The following is a 16,520-nucleotide window of genomic DNA, read 5'->3' as shown; positions in this document are numbered from 1 at the left end:
ACTTTGGGTTATAATTTAACCCAACGTCCACTTTGACCAACGAGCTTCAACTGCAGAATTTATAATGCACTTTCAAAAACAAGCACATTACATCCTTTAACGAAGAAACTTCCTGATACACCTGACCGTCTAAAACATCCTTCATTGCTTTTTCTTAGTAGATTAACTCTGCTGTCAAATCCCTCATTATTTCTCCACCTTTAAGTGGAATTTAAGCCCTTTGTGTCAGTAATGAGGATGAGTGTATTTTCTGAACTCACCTGCTCTCCTTAGCTTCCACTTCCGTGTGGCTGTAATCCCAGAGGGAGGAACTGTGTTGATGTTTCGAGGGATGACCAGGTTGGGGCCGGGCCAAAATACTCTACAGGTTACTCTAGCCAATCAGGCCACAGGTGTACAATATAAGAAATGCAGCTGTTTTTATCAATCACTACAGTCCATTTCTTCAGCCCATCTACAGACCAGTGCTTGAGTAAGTTGGGTTTTGTTCTTGGACTCCTTAGAAACTTAAATTATTTTAGTAATATTTGATTTTAAGGTGACGTAGCTACATGTTACATGTACTTACTATAGTAATAACAGTACATTATGCATAATTACAAACAACTAACACTTAATTAAACCCTAACTGCAACTCTTTAGTAAGTACATGAAATTATTTTGTACTTATATATTGTACTTAAAATTATATTGTACTTATTTGAGTAAGTACACTATAAAAAAAGGCAAATTTTGAACTTTTGCAGTACAATCAACTTTCAACTTAAATTATGTTAAACTAACTTTAAAAAATGAGTTGCATCTTGTATAACTAATAAATATAATAAAAATTTCTTAACTTATTTTGATGAGTTAAAAGATTGTAAAAACATATGTTGTCATAACTTATTGAACATTTAATTTTTTACAGTGTACAATGTAAGTACATCACCACAATAACGCATTTTATTGTTGTTTTTAATCGTTTAAAAAGTGTCTGGAAATATAATCCCAGCGTCTCAGAAGCAAGCAAGGCTCAAAACTGGATGTTTTTTTTAATTCCTACTAAGTTGTTTGGCATGTACATTTTTGGCATTGTAAACAACACCCACAAATGTTCTTGTTTCAAAATCTGGCTGTTTTTTATATTCCTACTATATTGCTTCGATTTTAAATGTTTGTAATTTTAAACTTTTTTTTTCCAACACCCACAACTGGGAGTCGTTGTAGTTGGTAGCCCCTAAACTTGTTTGAGCTTGTGCAGTGTTGAATGCGATGGAATGTGAAAGCACTTTCTGTAAATGGTTCTTCTTCTTTTTAATCCACGACTGGAAGAGGCACCATCATCATAAATAACGTTTTGGGTGGTGGTGTCATGTCCGTGACAGATGGCCGCCAGAGTGCAGATTTAATTTAAAGGCGTTTTTTCTTCTTTGAAGTGCTGCTTAGCCATGTCTGAAAGTCCTTTCTGCTCCATTCAGAGAGCCATTGAGAAACCCTCTGGGCATGAACCCGCTCCCTGAACCCCAAGACCCTGAAATAGTTTTACTCAGATCTACTCTTTCTTTTCCACCAAACTGTGGTGATTTCATCAAGTTGTGATGATGATGATGATGATGATGAAAGATGTGATTTGTTTTGAGGGTCCATCCTTCTCAACCTGATTAAATGTACGCCTCTTTGATTGAGACGGGATTAAACAAGGTCTTGATCAACCATTTAAAGGAGATTATCTTGTCAAGGGATCTCAAACGTTTTGTAAATGGCTCCTCAAACAGGTTATTTTACTTGGTATTCATCTTAAAAGAGAAGTGATCGCAACAGCCTTCTAAGAACAGAACAAACAGGATTTCTCACAATATTTGTTGACAACTACACGACAAAAAAAGAAAAGAAAACATTAATTTGTATTTATAAGCATAGGTTTTATACACTGTAAAAATATATTTAGAAAAAAAGTTACCTGGTTGCCTTACAATTTTGAGTTCATTGAAATTAAAATGTTGAGTTAATACAATGAACATTTTTTGAGATTCGACAACCTTTATTAAAATATTATTAAAAGATTTTGTAAGCATATTGGGAAATTGTGTGTGTTTTATTTCTGATGACGCAATGAAACATGCCAAATAGTGCTATTTTGATGATTTATCAATATTTATCAATATTTTAATGTGGTTCAGATACAATATTTTGAGTTTCTATTTATTAAACAAATTTCCTTCATTGTATCAACTCAAATTTTTAAGTTCAATAAACTCATAAACAAAAAACATTTTTTTTTACAGTGTGGTTGCTTTAAAAATTTTGCATATTGAAAAAGATTTTGTAAGCATATTGGGTATGTGTTTTTTTCATGATTTATCAAATTTTTATGTGGTTCAGAGACGATAATATTTTGAGTTTCTAGACTGTAAAAAAGTATATGATCAATAAGTTATGACAACATATGTTTTTACATTGTTTTAACTCATCAAAATAAGTTAAGAAATGTTAAACCTTTTTTTATTAGTGATACAAGATGTAACTAATTTTTTTAAGTCAGTTTAACATAATTTAAGTTGAAATAACTTAAAAATCCAAGTCAATTGTACTGCAAAAGTTGCCCTTTTTTTACAGCATATTTATTAAACAAATTTCCTTCATTGTATCAACTCAATTTTTTTATTTCAATAAACTCAATTTTAAGGCAACCAGGTTACTTATTTTTTAAGTTAAACCAACAAAAAACACCAAAAAATGTTTACAGTGTAGAAAGCACCATTATAAATATAATCGACTGGCTTGTCCACTAACATTGCACATCTCTAATTTGGTTTCTTTTATTTTATGTTTGACAGGCATCATGAAGGTCGCTTCTTTTAACGTCCAGAGATTTGGGAAATCAAAACTGTCTGATCCGGCCGTGCTGAAAACCCTGATCAAGGCAGTGTGATTTTTTTTTTTTTTGTATCCTTCATTTAATTTGAATTTATATTTTGTTCAAATGACAGATGGTTTAGTTTTAGTTAATGATAATATCCCTTATCAAAGGGTTAGTTTTCCCAAAAATGAAAATTAGCCAATGATTTACTCACCCTCAAGTCATCCTAGGTGTATATGACAATCTTCTTTCAGACGGATACATGTTGAGTTATTAACATAAAAGCTTTATAATGGCAGTGATTGTTGCTCTGTTTTTGAAGTCCATAAAAGTGCATCTATCCATCATATAACTGCTCCACACGGCTCCGGGAGGTTAATAAAGGCCTTTGGAAGTGCATTGATGCATTTGTGTAAGAAAAATATCCATAATTAAAACTTTATTAAGTAAAGTGTCAGCCGATCGCCTTCCGTATTCAGTTTATAAAAAAAGTCTTGAAAGTGCCTTTGCAGTTCAAAGGCTTATGTGACCAGGTACGCCGGCGAACGTCGCGTACGCATCTTGAACTCCGAGAAGCACTTTCAATACTTTCCCACGGACGACAATCGGCCAGAACTTTAATTCAGAAAGTTTTACATTTTTATATTTTTCTTACACAAACACAACAATTTGCTTCAGAAGGCCTTTATTTACCCTCGAAGCTGCGTGAAGCAGTTATATGACGGACATATGCACTTTTATGGACTTCAAAAACAGAGCAACAATCCCTGCCATTTTAAAGCTTAGATTAGCCAGGGCTTTTTAAATATAATTTAATAATTTTAAATTTAATATTCGTCTGAAAGAATGTCATATGACCTAGGATGACTTGAGGGTGAGTATTAATAATTTTCATTTTTGTGTGAACTATCCCTTTAAGGTGAAGCCATCCACACCTACAAAAATTCCCAAGATATATGCAAAACATCCCATATGACAGTGATAACATGTTATTTAACTTAATGTCTGATAATCCTTCAAGGGAGGAGCACTATGAAATAACGGTTTATATTTTTTTAGATAGTGTCACGCTATGACATCATCGTCATTCTAGAGGTGGTGGATTCGAGCGGAGATGCCATGGATAATTTCCTCAAAGAGCTGAATAAGTGAGTCAAAAAGGTGTGTTTTTTTCATGGAAAAACAAACACATCATTACATGACTGTAACCATGACTGACCGCTCTTCGACAGGTCCAACAAGACACATAAGTACACCATGGAGCTCAGCACACGCCTGGGAAGAGGAAATTACAAAGAACAGTTCATGTTCCTTTACAGGTAATGGTGTCATTTTGAGGTTACAATAGTGGTTGTTTTCGCCTTATTGTTTTCATACAGATAAAAATGCAGCTGCTTAAAGGGTTAGTTCACCCAAAAATGTAAATTAGCCAATGATTTACTCAACCTCAAGTCATCCTAGGTGTATTATGACATTCTTCTTTCAGACGAACACAATCAGTTATATTAAAATAGTCAACTTGCTACAGCTGACTGTCGGAAGCTAGATATTATAGTCTATAAAGTTTTAATTGTGGATATTTTTCTTACATAAACATGCCAATTTGCTTCAGAAGGCCTTTATTAACCCCTCAGAGCTGTGTGGAGCAGTTATATAACGGATAGATGCACTTTTATGATGGAGAGATACACTTTTATGGACTTTATGGTCACACTCACTATAAAAGAGTACATTTTTAATATAACTGATTGTATTCGTCTGAAAGAAGAGTGTCATACACACCTAGGATGACTAGGGTGAGTAAATCATAGTATCATTTTCCTTTTTGGGTGAACTAACCCTTTAAGAAACATAACGTTCCCCTAAAGTTTCCATCTGGTTCTAGTTTCTAGGAGGGTTATTTTAGAGAAGTTCTATTTATAACCAAAAACATTACAGGAAGTTTAAAAAAATGTTTTTATGACAACCTAAAGGGAATCTATATTAGAACGATCCCTATTGCTTTTTGGAGGTTTTATTTTTATAACCAGAAACATTCACAGAACGATCTATGAAATTAAAAATGTTAGCCGTCTGGGATTCACGCACTGTTTAAAGGTACTAGGTCACATGATTTTTTTCACCACTCAAAACTGTTCAGCTTTGTTTATGTCTACTGGAAGTTTTGGAAAGATATTTCGTCAACTGAACAATCGGTGTACTGTTAAACTACAGTATCCATTGACACACTAATTATATCCCTCACAGCCTCATTTTCATTCCTGTCAAAAATTAAATATGGCGGAATGGCGCTACCTTGTCTGCAACTTTCTGATGTCCGATAGATAAACACATTTGGACATTTGAACACATTATACCGTCACTCATTATTTACCTGTCAGTGGCGCTTGTTTTGAATTAAAAAACTTGGCCCCGCCCACTTACGGTGAGAGGCGGCACGCGTTTGTATATATAGTCTTAAAGGCACAGCAAACACAAACAGGCTGTTTAATTCTAAAGATCAGACAGAGGGAAACAAAAATCAAGAAAGAATTTATTACTGTAAAAACTATTATGAGCTAACATAAGTGGACCTCGGAAATAAAATATTTAAAGGGGCTGTATGTTATTAACTTTACTAAAAGCATAAAAATACCAAAATATGCTTGCAGATATGTAGGAAACTTGCTAAATTCACATATTTATTTTCTCAACTGGTTCAGAGATCACAGATTCTTCTACCCGACCTAAAAAACCTCAGCATCCATCAAAACATCTCTAAGAATGATATTAAAACACGGATAAATCAACTCATCAACTTACAGTGTGGCGTTCATTGTTAATTGCACTCGCTCCTATATTTCTGGAAAGCTGTTATAAACTCCAAATGAAGCTTGTTTTGGGCCTGATTTTTTTTTTAGAAATTGTCACATCAGTTCGTTCTTCAATTTCGCTTTTAGTATATCCGGGCCTTGGTCTGTTCACACTGAGGATGATAACTATAACGATCAAGATCTAAAAAAATAATCTAAATTGAATAGCAGTGTTCACACAGCAACTAGAACATTAACAATGCAGAGAAACAATGTCATTGGAATCACTTTCAGAACGAACGTGCTTTTCAGATCTAATCTTGTTGTTTTTTTCACTGAACTACATGGTTTGTTTTAAATATAAAGGGACGACCTGGTGGATTTGGTTGGGTCTTACCAATACAAAGATGACCAGCCTGGAGATGAAAATGCTTTCGCCAGAGAACCATATATCCTGCGATTCAAATGTCATAACACAGGTAAAGTAGGCTACAACATCCAAAATCTCATGATTTTGGCTCAACAGAGCACAGCGCAGCATATTTTCATTAGCCCTGACTAAAAAATTCAGGATAAGAAATCAATTCTTCTTATTGTGTAATCACTTAATTCCCAAATGTATGTCATTGACAACAGAAACTGAACAGTCACTGGCTGGGTTGGGCTTTGACAGAGGGTGTGTGGATACAAATTATTTTAATTATTAGTATTATTATTATTAACTGTACTCATGTCTCGGCAGTATTGGAAGATTTAGTGCTGATGCCCGTCCACACAAAGCCTGAGGATTCAGTGAAGGAAATTGATGAACTGTATGACGTGTTTCAGGATGTCAAGCAGAAATGGAAGACTGATGTAAAACATAATCCACACCTATACACCTAATGAGACATTAGACTCAATACTATATTTTTAAGCAATGAGACACTAGAAGCCATGCATTGTTGTTTTTATAAAATGGTAACTTACAACATAACACAAAGTTTGAAATCCTTATCCATGCAGAACATCATGATTTTGGGGGACTTCAATGCAGATGGAAGTTATGTGCCGGATAAAGACATGAAAAAAATCCGCATCCGCACTGACAAAAACTTCCATTGGCTGATCAACGATGACGAGGACACCACAGCCAGCACACACAACGACAACACTTATGACCGGTAAATGATAACACTGATGAAAAAACATAAATTATGATCTCATTGTTATTAATAGAACATGTTCACGCACAGGATTGTGGTGTATGGAGACGATATGGTGAACGCTGTTGTTCCCAATTCTGCGAAACCATTCAACTTCCAGAAGGCCTACAAACTGAAAGAGGAGGATGTAAAAAACTTACACCACAGCTTATTTAATCATACTTACCATACAGACATGAGTTATTACTGTACATTTAGCTTACTAATATTTTTTGACTAGTTTAATATGTTACTAAAGCAGATTTAATGTCTTCACAGGCACTGAAAGTGAGTGACCACTATCCAGTCGAGGTGGAGCTGAAGATAAAACGTAAGCAGCTTAAACGTAAACTTAAGACACACAGTGCAAAATGACTACATTATGAAATGAAAATAACACACGGCATGTTTTTTTTAGGTTAAACAAAGAGATGGAACATTTGGAAAACACATGAAAAGTGTGACTGGAGATCCTTTTTGGGTGGATAAGCTTGATTTAAAACTTTTAAGCAATTGAGTTGTTTACATGAGAATTTAAACTGGAAATGTTTGGATATTGTACCGTTGTATTTTTCATGAGCTTTGCATGTCATATGACTATGTTTCTCAATCAAAGACATTAAACATATGAAATTTAAATTAATTTACACAAACTTTATTCTCTTAAGGTTTTATTTACAAGAGAAATATAAAGTGACTTAAAAAATCATTTTGGACCCAAAACATAAGTTGGTGGCAGACTGTAAAGTTGGACGACGTCCCTTCACCATCTTCCATTGTAGAAAAATGAAGCTGCCAATGTCCGAATATGTCATCTTGCGCAGATTTTGGGACCAGCATCTGCGCAGTAGAAAGCAGGAAGTAGAGCCGCGATATCAAAACCTCGCCCACAGTACCTCAGTATCTGTTAGTATACAGTTTACTGCAGAACAACTCATTATATCGGTGTGAAATGGAACGGTTATGGAAATGTAAAAATTAAAGCTAAAACTCAAGTCTCCTCCCATAATATTTGATCAGAGAAGCTGTCAATCATGATGTCACATCCCCGTTTTTTTTTAGCATCACATAACTAACTAAAACCACATTTATTTAAAAGTAAACCTAACACTTTAACTTACACCAGTGTGATAAAAAGTACCTAAAATGAGAGAAACCAACAAAACGTATTTGAAGTGTAATTTCATGGTTTTGTTTGTGTATGTTCACTGGAATACGGGTTTATGAGCTATACTGGGATCAACCACCTGGAGGCGATCGAGACACTTTGGCTTGGTTGGTGGTTTTGAACAACAGTACACTAAAACATGCCTCAACACAGTCATCTCTTCGTGGACTTCTTGATTTCACCTCAAGCTATGGAAAAACAAAGAAGAAAGATATTTGTTGATCAAGGAACCACTTAAAAGCGTCATAGAAATATGGATGAATAAACTCAGGTGGGAAAACAGCACTTAAATGACAGATTCAGGAATGAGAGGTGGCTTTATCTCTTACTTAGAAGTCCTTCTGAGCTGCCTTGGCTTTCATTTGTTCCATTGCTTTCTGTCCCTGTTTGTCCTTCTGTAGTTTGTAGATAAAACAAGGAATGGGCGTGTGCAATCCAGCAAGTCATTATAAGTACAAACCATTTGGACAATCAAACTCTTGACTGATTCTGTTGGCCTTATTTGACGCAGCTTATCTGTCAACAAGTTTTAATAGCCTACATGATTGTAGAATTTTTTTTCTGATCCTACCATCTGAATGTTCCTGTAGAGTCCCCTCAGAGGCAACGTTTTCCCCATCTTTTATATCATTATTTTGCTGAGCCCGTGCGAACTGTTTACTGTAGCCCATCTGCTTCAAAGCTCGCCGTGTTGTCCGTTCAGAGATGCTCTTTTCCACACCTTGGTTGTACCGTGTGGTTATTTGCGTTACTGTTGCGTTTCTATCAGCCTGAACCAGCCTGGCCATTCTCCTCTGACCTCTGGAGTCAACCAGGCATTTTCTCCCACACAGCTGTCGCTCACTGGATATTTTCTCTTTTTCAGACCATTCTCTGTAAACCCTAGAGATGGTCGTGCGTGAAAATCCCAGTAGCTCGGCAGTTTCTGAAACACTCTGACCAGCCCGTCTGGCACCGACGACCATCCCACGTTCAAAGTCACTTAAATCACTATTTTTCCCCATTATTTTCTTCCGCTCTCCGTGTTTGTTTGTGCGCGCACACTCTCCCGGATTCTGATTGGTTAGATCTACGTCATGCTAAGATCATCAGCTTCCATTGGTTCGTGCTTCGTCATCACCCGTACATTGCCGATCTTGGCCGAGTTTTGCCGAACCTCGCTGTGGAATTCATGAGGCAAATTTTTGATTATTTACCGAAGGAAACTCACAGAATGGACTCATTTTTGAAGAAAAAAGTCCAAGATAAAACCCTAGATGTATCATTTGGGCTACTTTAAGATGAGATATGGTAATCGGAGCTGAAAGCAATGTTTCTCCTATAACGTTAGTTTGTTTACAAGATCTATTTCGAGATTCATTCGGTAACCATTGTGTTATTACATCAACAATATAGCCTTAATGAAAGCTTTTTTTATTTTTATGAATCAAACATGAATTCGTTAACGTCATTGAATTTTTTTTTTTTTTTTTTTAATCAGTAGAAATAATCCGATCATATAAATTAAACATTTTAATTTGAAATGAATTCCGGTTAAATTTAGCCGTAAGATTAAGATAATTTATCACTGAACCTCAACCAGTTTTACGTTTCTTCAGCGCCACATAACAATGTAAGCTATGGGGTTTTATATGAATTTTTATATTATTTTACTATAACTTATTCAACAAAGACATCGATAAAAAATCGTTAGTGAGTTAAAACAAAATGGCCGTTATTTTTAAATTACGCGTGCCTTTCTGTTCTGGAGACAATTAACAACGGCTTAATTTTCGCTATGTTAAAATTATAATGCGTTTTGACTAAACTAATTTATTAAAAGCTGCTTCTAATTCTGCAAATTATAGTTTATATTTATGGATAAATTACACAAGCATTAAAATAATCTCTTCAGCCTATTGGTATCTGCATGGGTATAAAATTATTATGTAAAAAGAGCCTACAGGGACCGTTCTCTTTTCTCCCAAAATAACCTGGCCAGAACATTTTGGAAATGTCCTCTATAGGTCACATAAAAATAACCAATATAAAATGTTTTAATTTGGTTCCCCCCAAAAAATAACCAAATGGGAACCACATGGTTTGCGTTTTCTGGGTAATCATAGGTATTGGTATATTAATTGCCATAACTGTAATTTAAACATTCAAATGCTCCTCTATGTAAGATACATGTTTAAAGTGAGTCTTTTTATGTGAAAAGTAGTCTTAAACAATTAATTCCAAATTTAGGCTTTGTAATGATACCACATATGACTGTCATGTTCCATCAGGAATTTAAAATCTTAAAATGAAGACCATAATTACATAATTCCAGACCCAGTACTGGGTTTACAAACTTAATCACACGTACCATGAAGACATGAGTTATTACTGTCAATTTTCTAACAGAAAGTTTATTTTTTGAGGACTGGTTTAGTATGTTACTAAAGCAGATTAACATCTTCACAGACACTGAAAGTGAGTGACCACTGTCCAGTAGAGGTGGAACTGAAGGATGAATGTAAGCAGCTTAAACAAACACGCACATTAGCTAATCCACATAATGAAACAATAACAGGACATTTGTTTTTGATTGGAGGATGGAACATTTGGAGACATGAAAAGTGTGACTGGAGAGCCGAATATTTAACATACACTTGAAATATTTGGACATTGTACAGTTGATTTGTCATGAACTTTGAACGTGTTTCAAAAATCAAAGACATAAAGTCTGAAATTTAAATGTACAGTTATCACAAACTTTATTTCCTTGACGTTTTCTTTACATGAGAAATATAAAGGAAGTAAAAAAAATCATTTGACATTGCTATTGTGGACCCAAATCATAAGTAGGTGATTTGAACAGCAAGCAATATAAATACATTCATTTCTTCCCGGACTTCTTGATTCCACCTCCAGCTATGGAAAGAAATCACAGGAGAAACTTTAGAACAATTCAAATGCTTCATAGAAAGATTTTCTACATTAGATTAATGAACTCAGAACAATAAAATCAGATTTAAATCAGAAAGAATGACAGCGTGTCTCTTACTTAAAGGCCCTTTTCCCGCAGCCTTGGCTTTCAATTGTTCCAGTGCTTTCTGTTCCTCTTTCTGCTTCTGTTTGTAAGCCATGTCTTCCTGTAGTTTGTAAATAAAACATGGGATGAGTGCATGCAATTCAACCGGTTGTGAAAAAGTACAAAGCATTATTTCAATTTTTTTAGGTAGATATGATCTGTGGTCATTACTCTAAAGGCAGCTTATCGGTCCACAAACCAGTGCTTATGTATAAACACTTACACCGAAACATGACTGTATAACTGAACTTACATCATCCACATCCTTCGACTGCTTCTTGGGAGCCTTGAGGGGTTTCTTTTTACCTCCTGCATAAAAAATAAACAATATAGGTATTTGATACCATCAACTTTTTACAATTTTTTTAAAAATACGTTGTAATATTAAGAGATTTTTTATTTTATTAGTATAACAATAAAAGAAAGTATTCATTAGCATGCAGAAATGTCTAAATGCAGCTAAAGCAGATAGCATCGTGTATATACATCTTTTTTTTATTTTATAAATCGCCATGTTTATAATGTGTAAAGACATGGAATAGTCGGAAAATAGCGTTTTAATTACTTACTACGTTTTAAACAATCTGAAAACAGTCGTGTTTACCGTTTTTATTATAATTAAGCTTACCTTCTCTTCCAGACATGTTGCTCAGATTATTTAGCTAATGCTTTTTTTCCGCGCTGTCAGGACCTCAGCTGTTACCCGGATGTAGTGCGCCAGTCGTGTGCCTGAGAGAGAACAGAATTCTCAATAGTATCTGATTCAATTTTGCGATTCGGTTCGTTCGAATGATTCATCTAACTGATATGATTTGATTCGTTTGAGTCGCAGTGTTCCCAAACATTAGATTGTTGCGTAGTTTATGATCCCAAAATGTCAACCTTACAGTTGTGTTCCCAAACGAAATCCCTATAATATATATTAAAACGAATTCGTTTGAAATGGCGGGTTAATGAAGCCGATTGACTTATAAATGCTTTGAGAATCGGTTGAACTGGATCATCAACAAATGAATCAGTTCAAAAGTTTACCAGCTACTGCCTGAAAGAAATGCGCTCATGTAGCAAGATGACATTTCAGGAAATTTGACAGATATTTTATATACTATTCAGTCTTCTGTAAACATGAGAAGATAGGAACCCGAGCAACGCGACGAAACGGAGAATCGCTGGTGCGTTTTGTTGGTTTAATCCTGAAATGAAATCGAACTGTAATTACCGACATTAGTTTATTCATTCATCCGCTGGGTAATCAGTTTAAATGTTAGTAAATATAGGCTAATGTATGCATGTAAATATAACAGCGTCATAGCTACATTGGACATGTTTTGCTGTGTATTTAACTTGTATATGTTGTGTAACTGACCTTAGGACTTAGGATAAATCAAATGTATGTAAACTATAGTATATCATTGTAACCTGTCTATATTATGTCTGTCTATTTTCATCCCATACATGTTTTTGTTTTATCCATTCTTGTAGAACTGGATGATGGGCTTCTCCTAGAAAAACTAGTTCTGAACTAGAAAACATTATTTTAAAGGGATAGTTCACATAACAATGTATAAAAACATCCCATAATTTACTCATCCTCAAGCCACCCTTGGTGTATATGACATTCATCTTTTAGACAAATACAGTTGGAGTTAAAGGCCTTCTGAAGCAAATCGATGGGTTTGTGTAAGAATAATATCCATTTTTTACAGGTTATAAAGTAAAATATCTAGCTTCCGGCGTACCATCTTCCGTATTCAACTTACGCAGAAAGTCTAACGTCTCTCGCAGTTCAAAATGCTTACACTATGTCTGCCATCATCATCGTGCCAATTACGCTTTTCCCGTAAGTTTAATATGAAAGGCTGGCAGAAGCTAGATACTTTACTTTATAAAATGTTAAAATTTTCTAACAAATATCCATCGATTCACTTCGCTTCTTTATTAACCACCCAGGGCTGCGTGGAGCACTTTTATAATGGATGGATGCCTTTTTGGGGCCTCAAATTTTGGGCTGCCATTATAAAGCTTGGAAGAGCCAGAGCATTTTTACTTTAACTCTGATTGTATTCGTATGAAAGAAGAATGTCATATACACCTTGGATGGCTTGAGGATGAGTAAATCATGGGCTAGTTGATTTTTGGGTGAACTATCCCTTTAAAGTAGGGTTCCTCAAACTCGGTCCTGCAAAGTTTAACTCCAACCCTGATACAACAGTGGCCCTTCAGGAACGAGTTGGAGGAACCCTATTTTACAGGATCACTGATTCTACCTTTTGGATCCTCTCATGAAGTCCATGTATTAATTTGACAATGCTTTCAGGTTCTATATTTGACGTGTGGCTTCAATGAGGTTCAGAGGGAAGACTGTATTTCCGAGCAGCTATGTCTCCACATGTCTCAACAGACACCAGCTGTCTGTCAATGTCCAGTGGAACCTCCAAAGAATTTATTGCACCCAGCAACAGAGCCCGAAAGATGAGCCGAATAAAATTACCTCTGTTAAAGAGCGTACAGCATCGGTGTTAACGTATGCTGGAGATCTGGGGAAACAGTGGGGCCGAAGTTTGGTGAAAACCACAACCGTGACCGTCAACTACTGGTGGGAGCGATATGAAGAGTTTGTCGGGCTTAATGAAGTCCGAGATGCCCAGTCCAACGTCACAGAGGTAACGTTTGACAAATGATCCCAAAAATATGCACTTTTCACTCTTGGATTCATTCATCGGCTAATATAATGTGAATTAATTACAATGTTTATTGCAATTATGTATTGCTATTAGGCCGAAAAAGCCTTCATGGTCGCCAGGGGAATCGTCAAAGAAGCTCACTCCAGCCTTGAGGCTCTACAAGTTCGGCTGAAGGAAGTGAGGGACCGGTTGGACCGTGTGTCACGTGAAGAGGCACATTACTTAGAGTTAGCCACACTGGAACACAAACTACTGCAGGTGAGGTAGACCTAGTAAGACCTACAGGTAAACCTACAGTTGTGGACCGAATTATTGGTCCCCATGGTAAATATGAATAAATCTGCATTGTTAATCCTTTTGATCTTTTATGACAAAAATTCCCAAAAGTCTAACCTTTCATTGAAGTAAAAGAATTAAAAATGTGGCAGAAAATCTCTTCATGAAATAAATGTTTTTCATGGACATCATTTTTGGCACCCTTTTATTCAATACTTTTTTGAACTTCCGTTGGCCAAGATAATAGCTCTGCGCTTTCCTTATAATGCCTGATGAGTTTGGAGAACACCTGACAAGAAATCAGAGACCATTCCTCCGTACAGAATCGCTCCAGATCCTTCAGATTCCCAGATTCATGGTGGTGCTTCTTTTTTTGGTTCACTCATTTTCTGTAGGGTTCAGCTCGGGGGACTGGGATGGTCATGCCAGAAGCTTCATTTTGTGCACAGCGACACATTTGTGTGTTGATTTTGATGTTTGTTTTGGATCATTGTCCTGATGGAAGATCCAACCACGGCCCATTATAAGATTTCTAGCAGAGGCCATCAGGCTGCGTTTTTAAATTGTTTTATCTTTAATAAAAGTATTTGATAGAATCCATGATACCATGAATTTGAACAAAATGTCCAGGACCTCCAGCAAAAAAATAGGCCCACACAACATTAAACTATTTTTTTTAGTTTCATCTGACTACTGAACCAGGTCCCGTTTGAAGTTCAGTCTGGCAGCTGAATATGCTGGAGTTTGTTTCTGGATGAGCAAGGAGGATTTTCCTAAAACCTTCCTGAACAACTTCCTGAAGTAGGTGCTGTTTGATAATTATTTTTTAGTCTTTCTGATCCCCAAGACTCAACTAATCTCTGCAATTCTCCATCTGTGATCCTTGGAGAGTTGTTGGCCACTCAAACTCTCCTCCTTGCCGTGCATTAGGACGATATAGACATACGTCCTCTTCCAGGCAGATTCAAAACATATTTAGTTGATTGAACTTCTTAATTATTGCCCTGATGGTGGATATGGGGATTTTCAATGATTTGTTAGCTGTTTTCTTAGAGCCTCTTTCTATTGTGAAGCTCAAAAATCTTGTGCCTCACATCAGAACTATATTCTGTGGCTTTACTTAGTGTGATGAATGATTAGGGGAATTTGGCCTTTGTGTTTCCATATGTTTATACTCACGAGGAAGTCATTGCTGGACAATTTCATGCTCATAGTCACCCTGGTGTGCTAAAAATGTTTAAAATGAATGGGAATATTCTTCAGAGATATTTTACTACAAAAAATTGCCAATCTAGAATGCCAATAATTGTGTCCAACATGTTTTGGAGATTTATGAACATGTTCATAATGTGATACCTCAATAAAAGTTTAGATCATTGCAATTTTTGGGAATGAAAGGATAAACAATGTAGATTTATTTTTACAGCCGTCTTTGACTATATTTGCCAAGGGGGCCTATAATTCTGACCACAACTTTACGTAGATAGATTGCACCATCGAACCTTCCCTTTAACGTTTTCATCATTTACAGGAAGAGCGGCGCTTGAGAACGGCCTATGAGAACTCAGAAGAAGGTGAGCGGGAGAAGTTTGCTCTCTTCTCGGCTGCAGTGCGAGCAAGCCACGAGAAAGAAAGGACCAGAGCTGAACGTACCAAAAACTGGTCCATCATTGGTTCAGTGTTGGGCACTGTCATTGGGGTGATGGGCTCCACTTACATAAACCGGGTACGTTTGCAGGAACTGAAGAGCTTGTTGCTGGAGGCCCAGAAGGGGCCGGTGAGTCTTCAGGAAGCGATTAAGGTCCAGGCCAGCATGCACAAAATGCAACAAGACGAACTCAGCAACCTCATCGACTCACTCAGGGTGACTGTGAAAGGCGGCGTAGCAGATGTGAAAACAGTCAAGTCAGCGTTCGTCCCGCCAGCGGCTGCAGTTGTCCCAACTTCAGCATCCAGTGCCTCAGAAGAAGCCATTCGAGAGATCCTCCAACACAGCCAAAGAGCCCAAGGGCTCATTGAAAGCCTCAAACCGCAGCTGCAGCAGCTGGAGGAGAACGTCGGGAAGGTCGGGACGGAGCTGCAGTCTGTGAAAACGACCCTGAAGTCTCGTCCTTTGGAGAAGCCAATCATTCAAACCCGAGACACTCAGCTCTTTGTTTGTGATACAGAGATAGTCGTTCAAGGCCTTGGTCAAACAGAGAAGAGACTGGAGGCGCACATCAACAAAACCAGTTTATACAATACAGTCCTGACCTGTGCTGCGTTTGCTGTGACCGTGCCAGTTCTGTACATAATGTTGAGAGGTTCTTGAAAAGTATGCAGGCAATGTGCACTTTAGGGGCCAATTAATACACTAGTGAAAAATGTAACAAAAGAGTACAACTATTGTGAAAGATTAAATATTGTCAATACTAAGAATCAGTGTTTTATGTTCATTCTTTGTTATTCTTTCTTAATGCTAGAATATACTTAAGAATGTGCTTAATTTTTTATTAAACAAATCCTTTCCACAAAGA

The 16,520-nt window shown here is 36.4% G+C and overlaps 2 protein-coding genes across 2 annotated transcripts; one reads left to right on the top strand and one right to left on the bottom strand.

Moving 5' to 3' along the window:
- The first annotated feature begins 393 nt into the window (after positions 1-393).
- ccdc51 (coiled-coil domain containing 51) lies at positions 394-16,422 on the top strand. The gene is made up of 12 exons (XM_067416474.1): positions 394-472; positions 2,820-2,905; positions 3,902-3,990; positions 4,075-4,161; positions 6,001-6,113; positions 6,377-6,489; positions 6,640-6,797; positions 6,870-6,966; positions 7,098-7,149; positions 13,373-13,707; positions 13,822-13,986; positions 15,536-16,422. The coding sequence occupies exons 1-12, from the start codon at positions 409-411 to the stop codon at positions 16,313-16,315; spliced, it is 2,139 nt and encodes a 712-aa protein (XP_067272575.1). The 5' UTR covers positions 394-408; the 3' UTR covers positions 16,316-16,422.
- Positions 10,360-11,781, bottom strand: tma7 (translation machinery associated 7 homolog). The gene is made up of 4 exons (XM_067415392.1): positions 11,673-11,781; positions 11,298-11,353; positions 11,018-11,105; positions 10,360-10,884 (listed from the first exon to the last, which is right to left on the bottom strand). Exons 1-4 carry the CDS (start codon positions 11,686-11,688, stop codon positions 10,850-10,852), a joined length of 195 nt encoding a protein of 64 aa, XP_067271493.1. The 5' UTR covers positions 11,689-11,781; the 3' UTR covers positions 10,360-10,849.
- Positions 16,423-16,520: the final 98 nt, after the last annotated feature.

Source organism: Pseudorasbora parva, chromosome 14, assembly GCF_024679245.1.
Source record: "Pseudorasbora parva isolate DD20220531a chromosome 14, ASM2467924v1, whole genome shotgun sequence".
In the NCBI taxonomy this organism is placed as follows: Eukaryota; Metazoa; Chordata; class Actinopteri; order Cypriniformes; family Gobionidae; genus Pseudorasbora; species Pseudorasbora parva.
Note: the sequence above shows the minus strand (reverse complement) of the source record. Positions and strands in the feature narration are given on the sequence as shown.

Excerpts from the sequence above, each read along its gene's own strand:
- tma7 (XM_067415392.1), bottom strand. Across the intron at positions 11,106-11,297 it reads AGTCGAAGGATGTGGATGAT|GAAGACATGGCTTACAAACA; the intron begins GTAAGTTCAGTT and ends TACAAACTACAG. Across the intron at positions 10,885-11,017 it reads TGCGGGAAAAGGGCCTTTAA|CTGGAGGTGGAATCAAGAAG; the intron begins GTAAGAGACACG and ends TTCTTTCCATAG.
- ccdc51 (XM_067416474.1), top strand. The coding sequence starts at position 409 with ATGCAGCTGTTTTTATCAATCACTACAGTCCATTTCTTCAGCCCATCT. Across the intron at positions 2,906-3,901 it reads TGCTGAAAACCCTGATCAAG|ATAGTGTCACGCTATGACAT; the intron begins GCAGTGTGATTT and ends ATATTTTTTTAG. Across the intron at positions 4,162-6,000 it reads CAGTTCATGTTCCTTTACAG|GGACGACCTGGTGGATTTGG; the intron begins GTAATGGTGTCA and ends TTAAATATAAAG.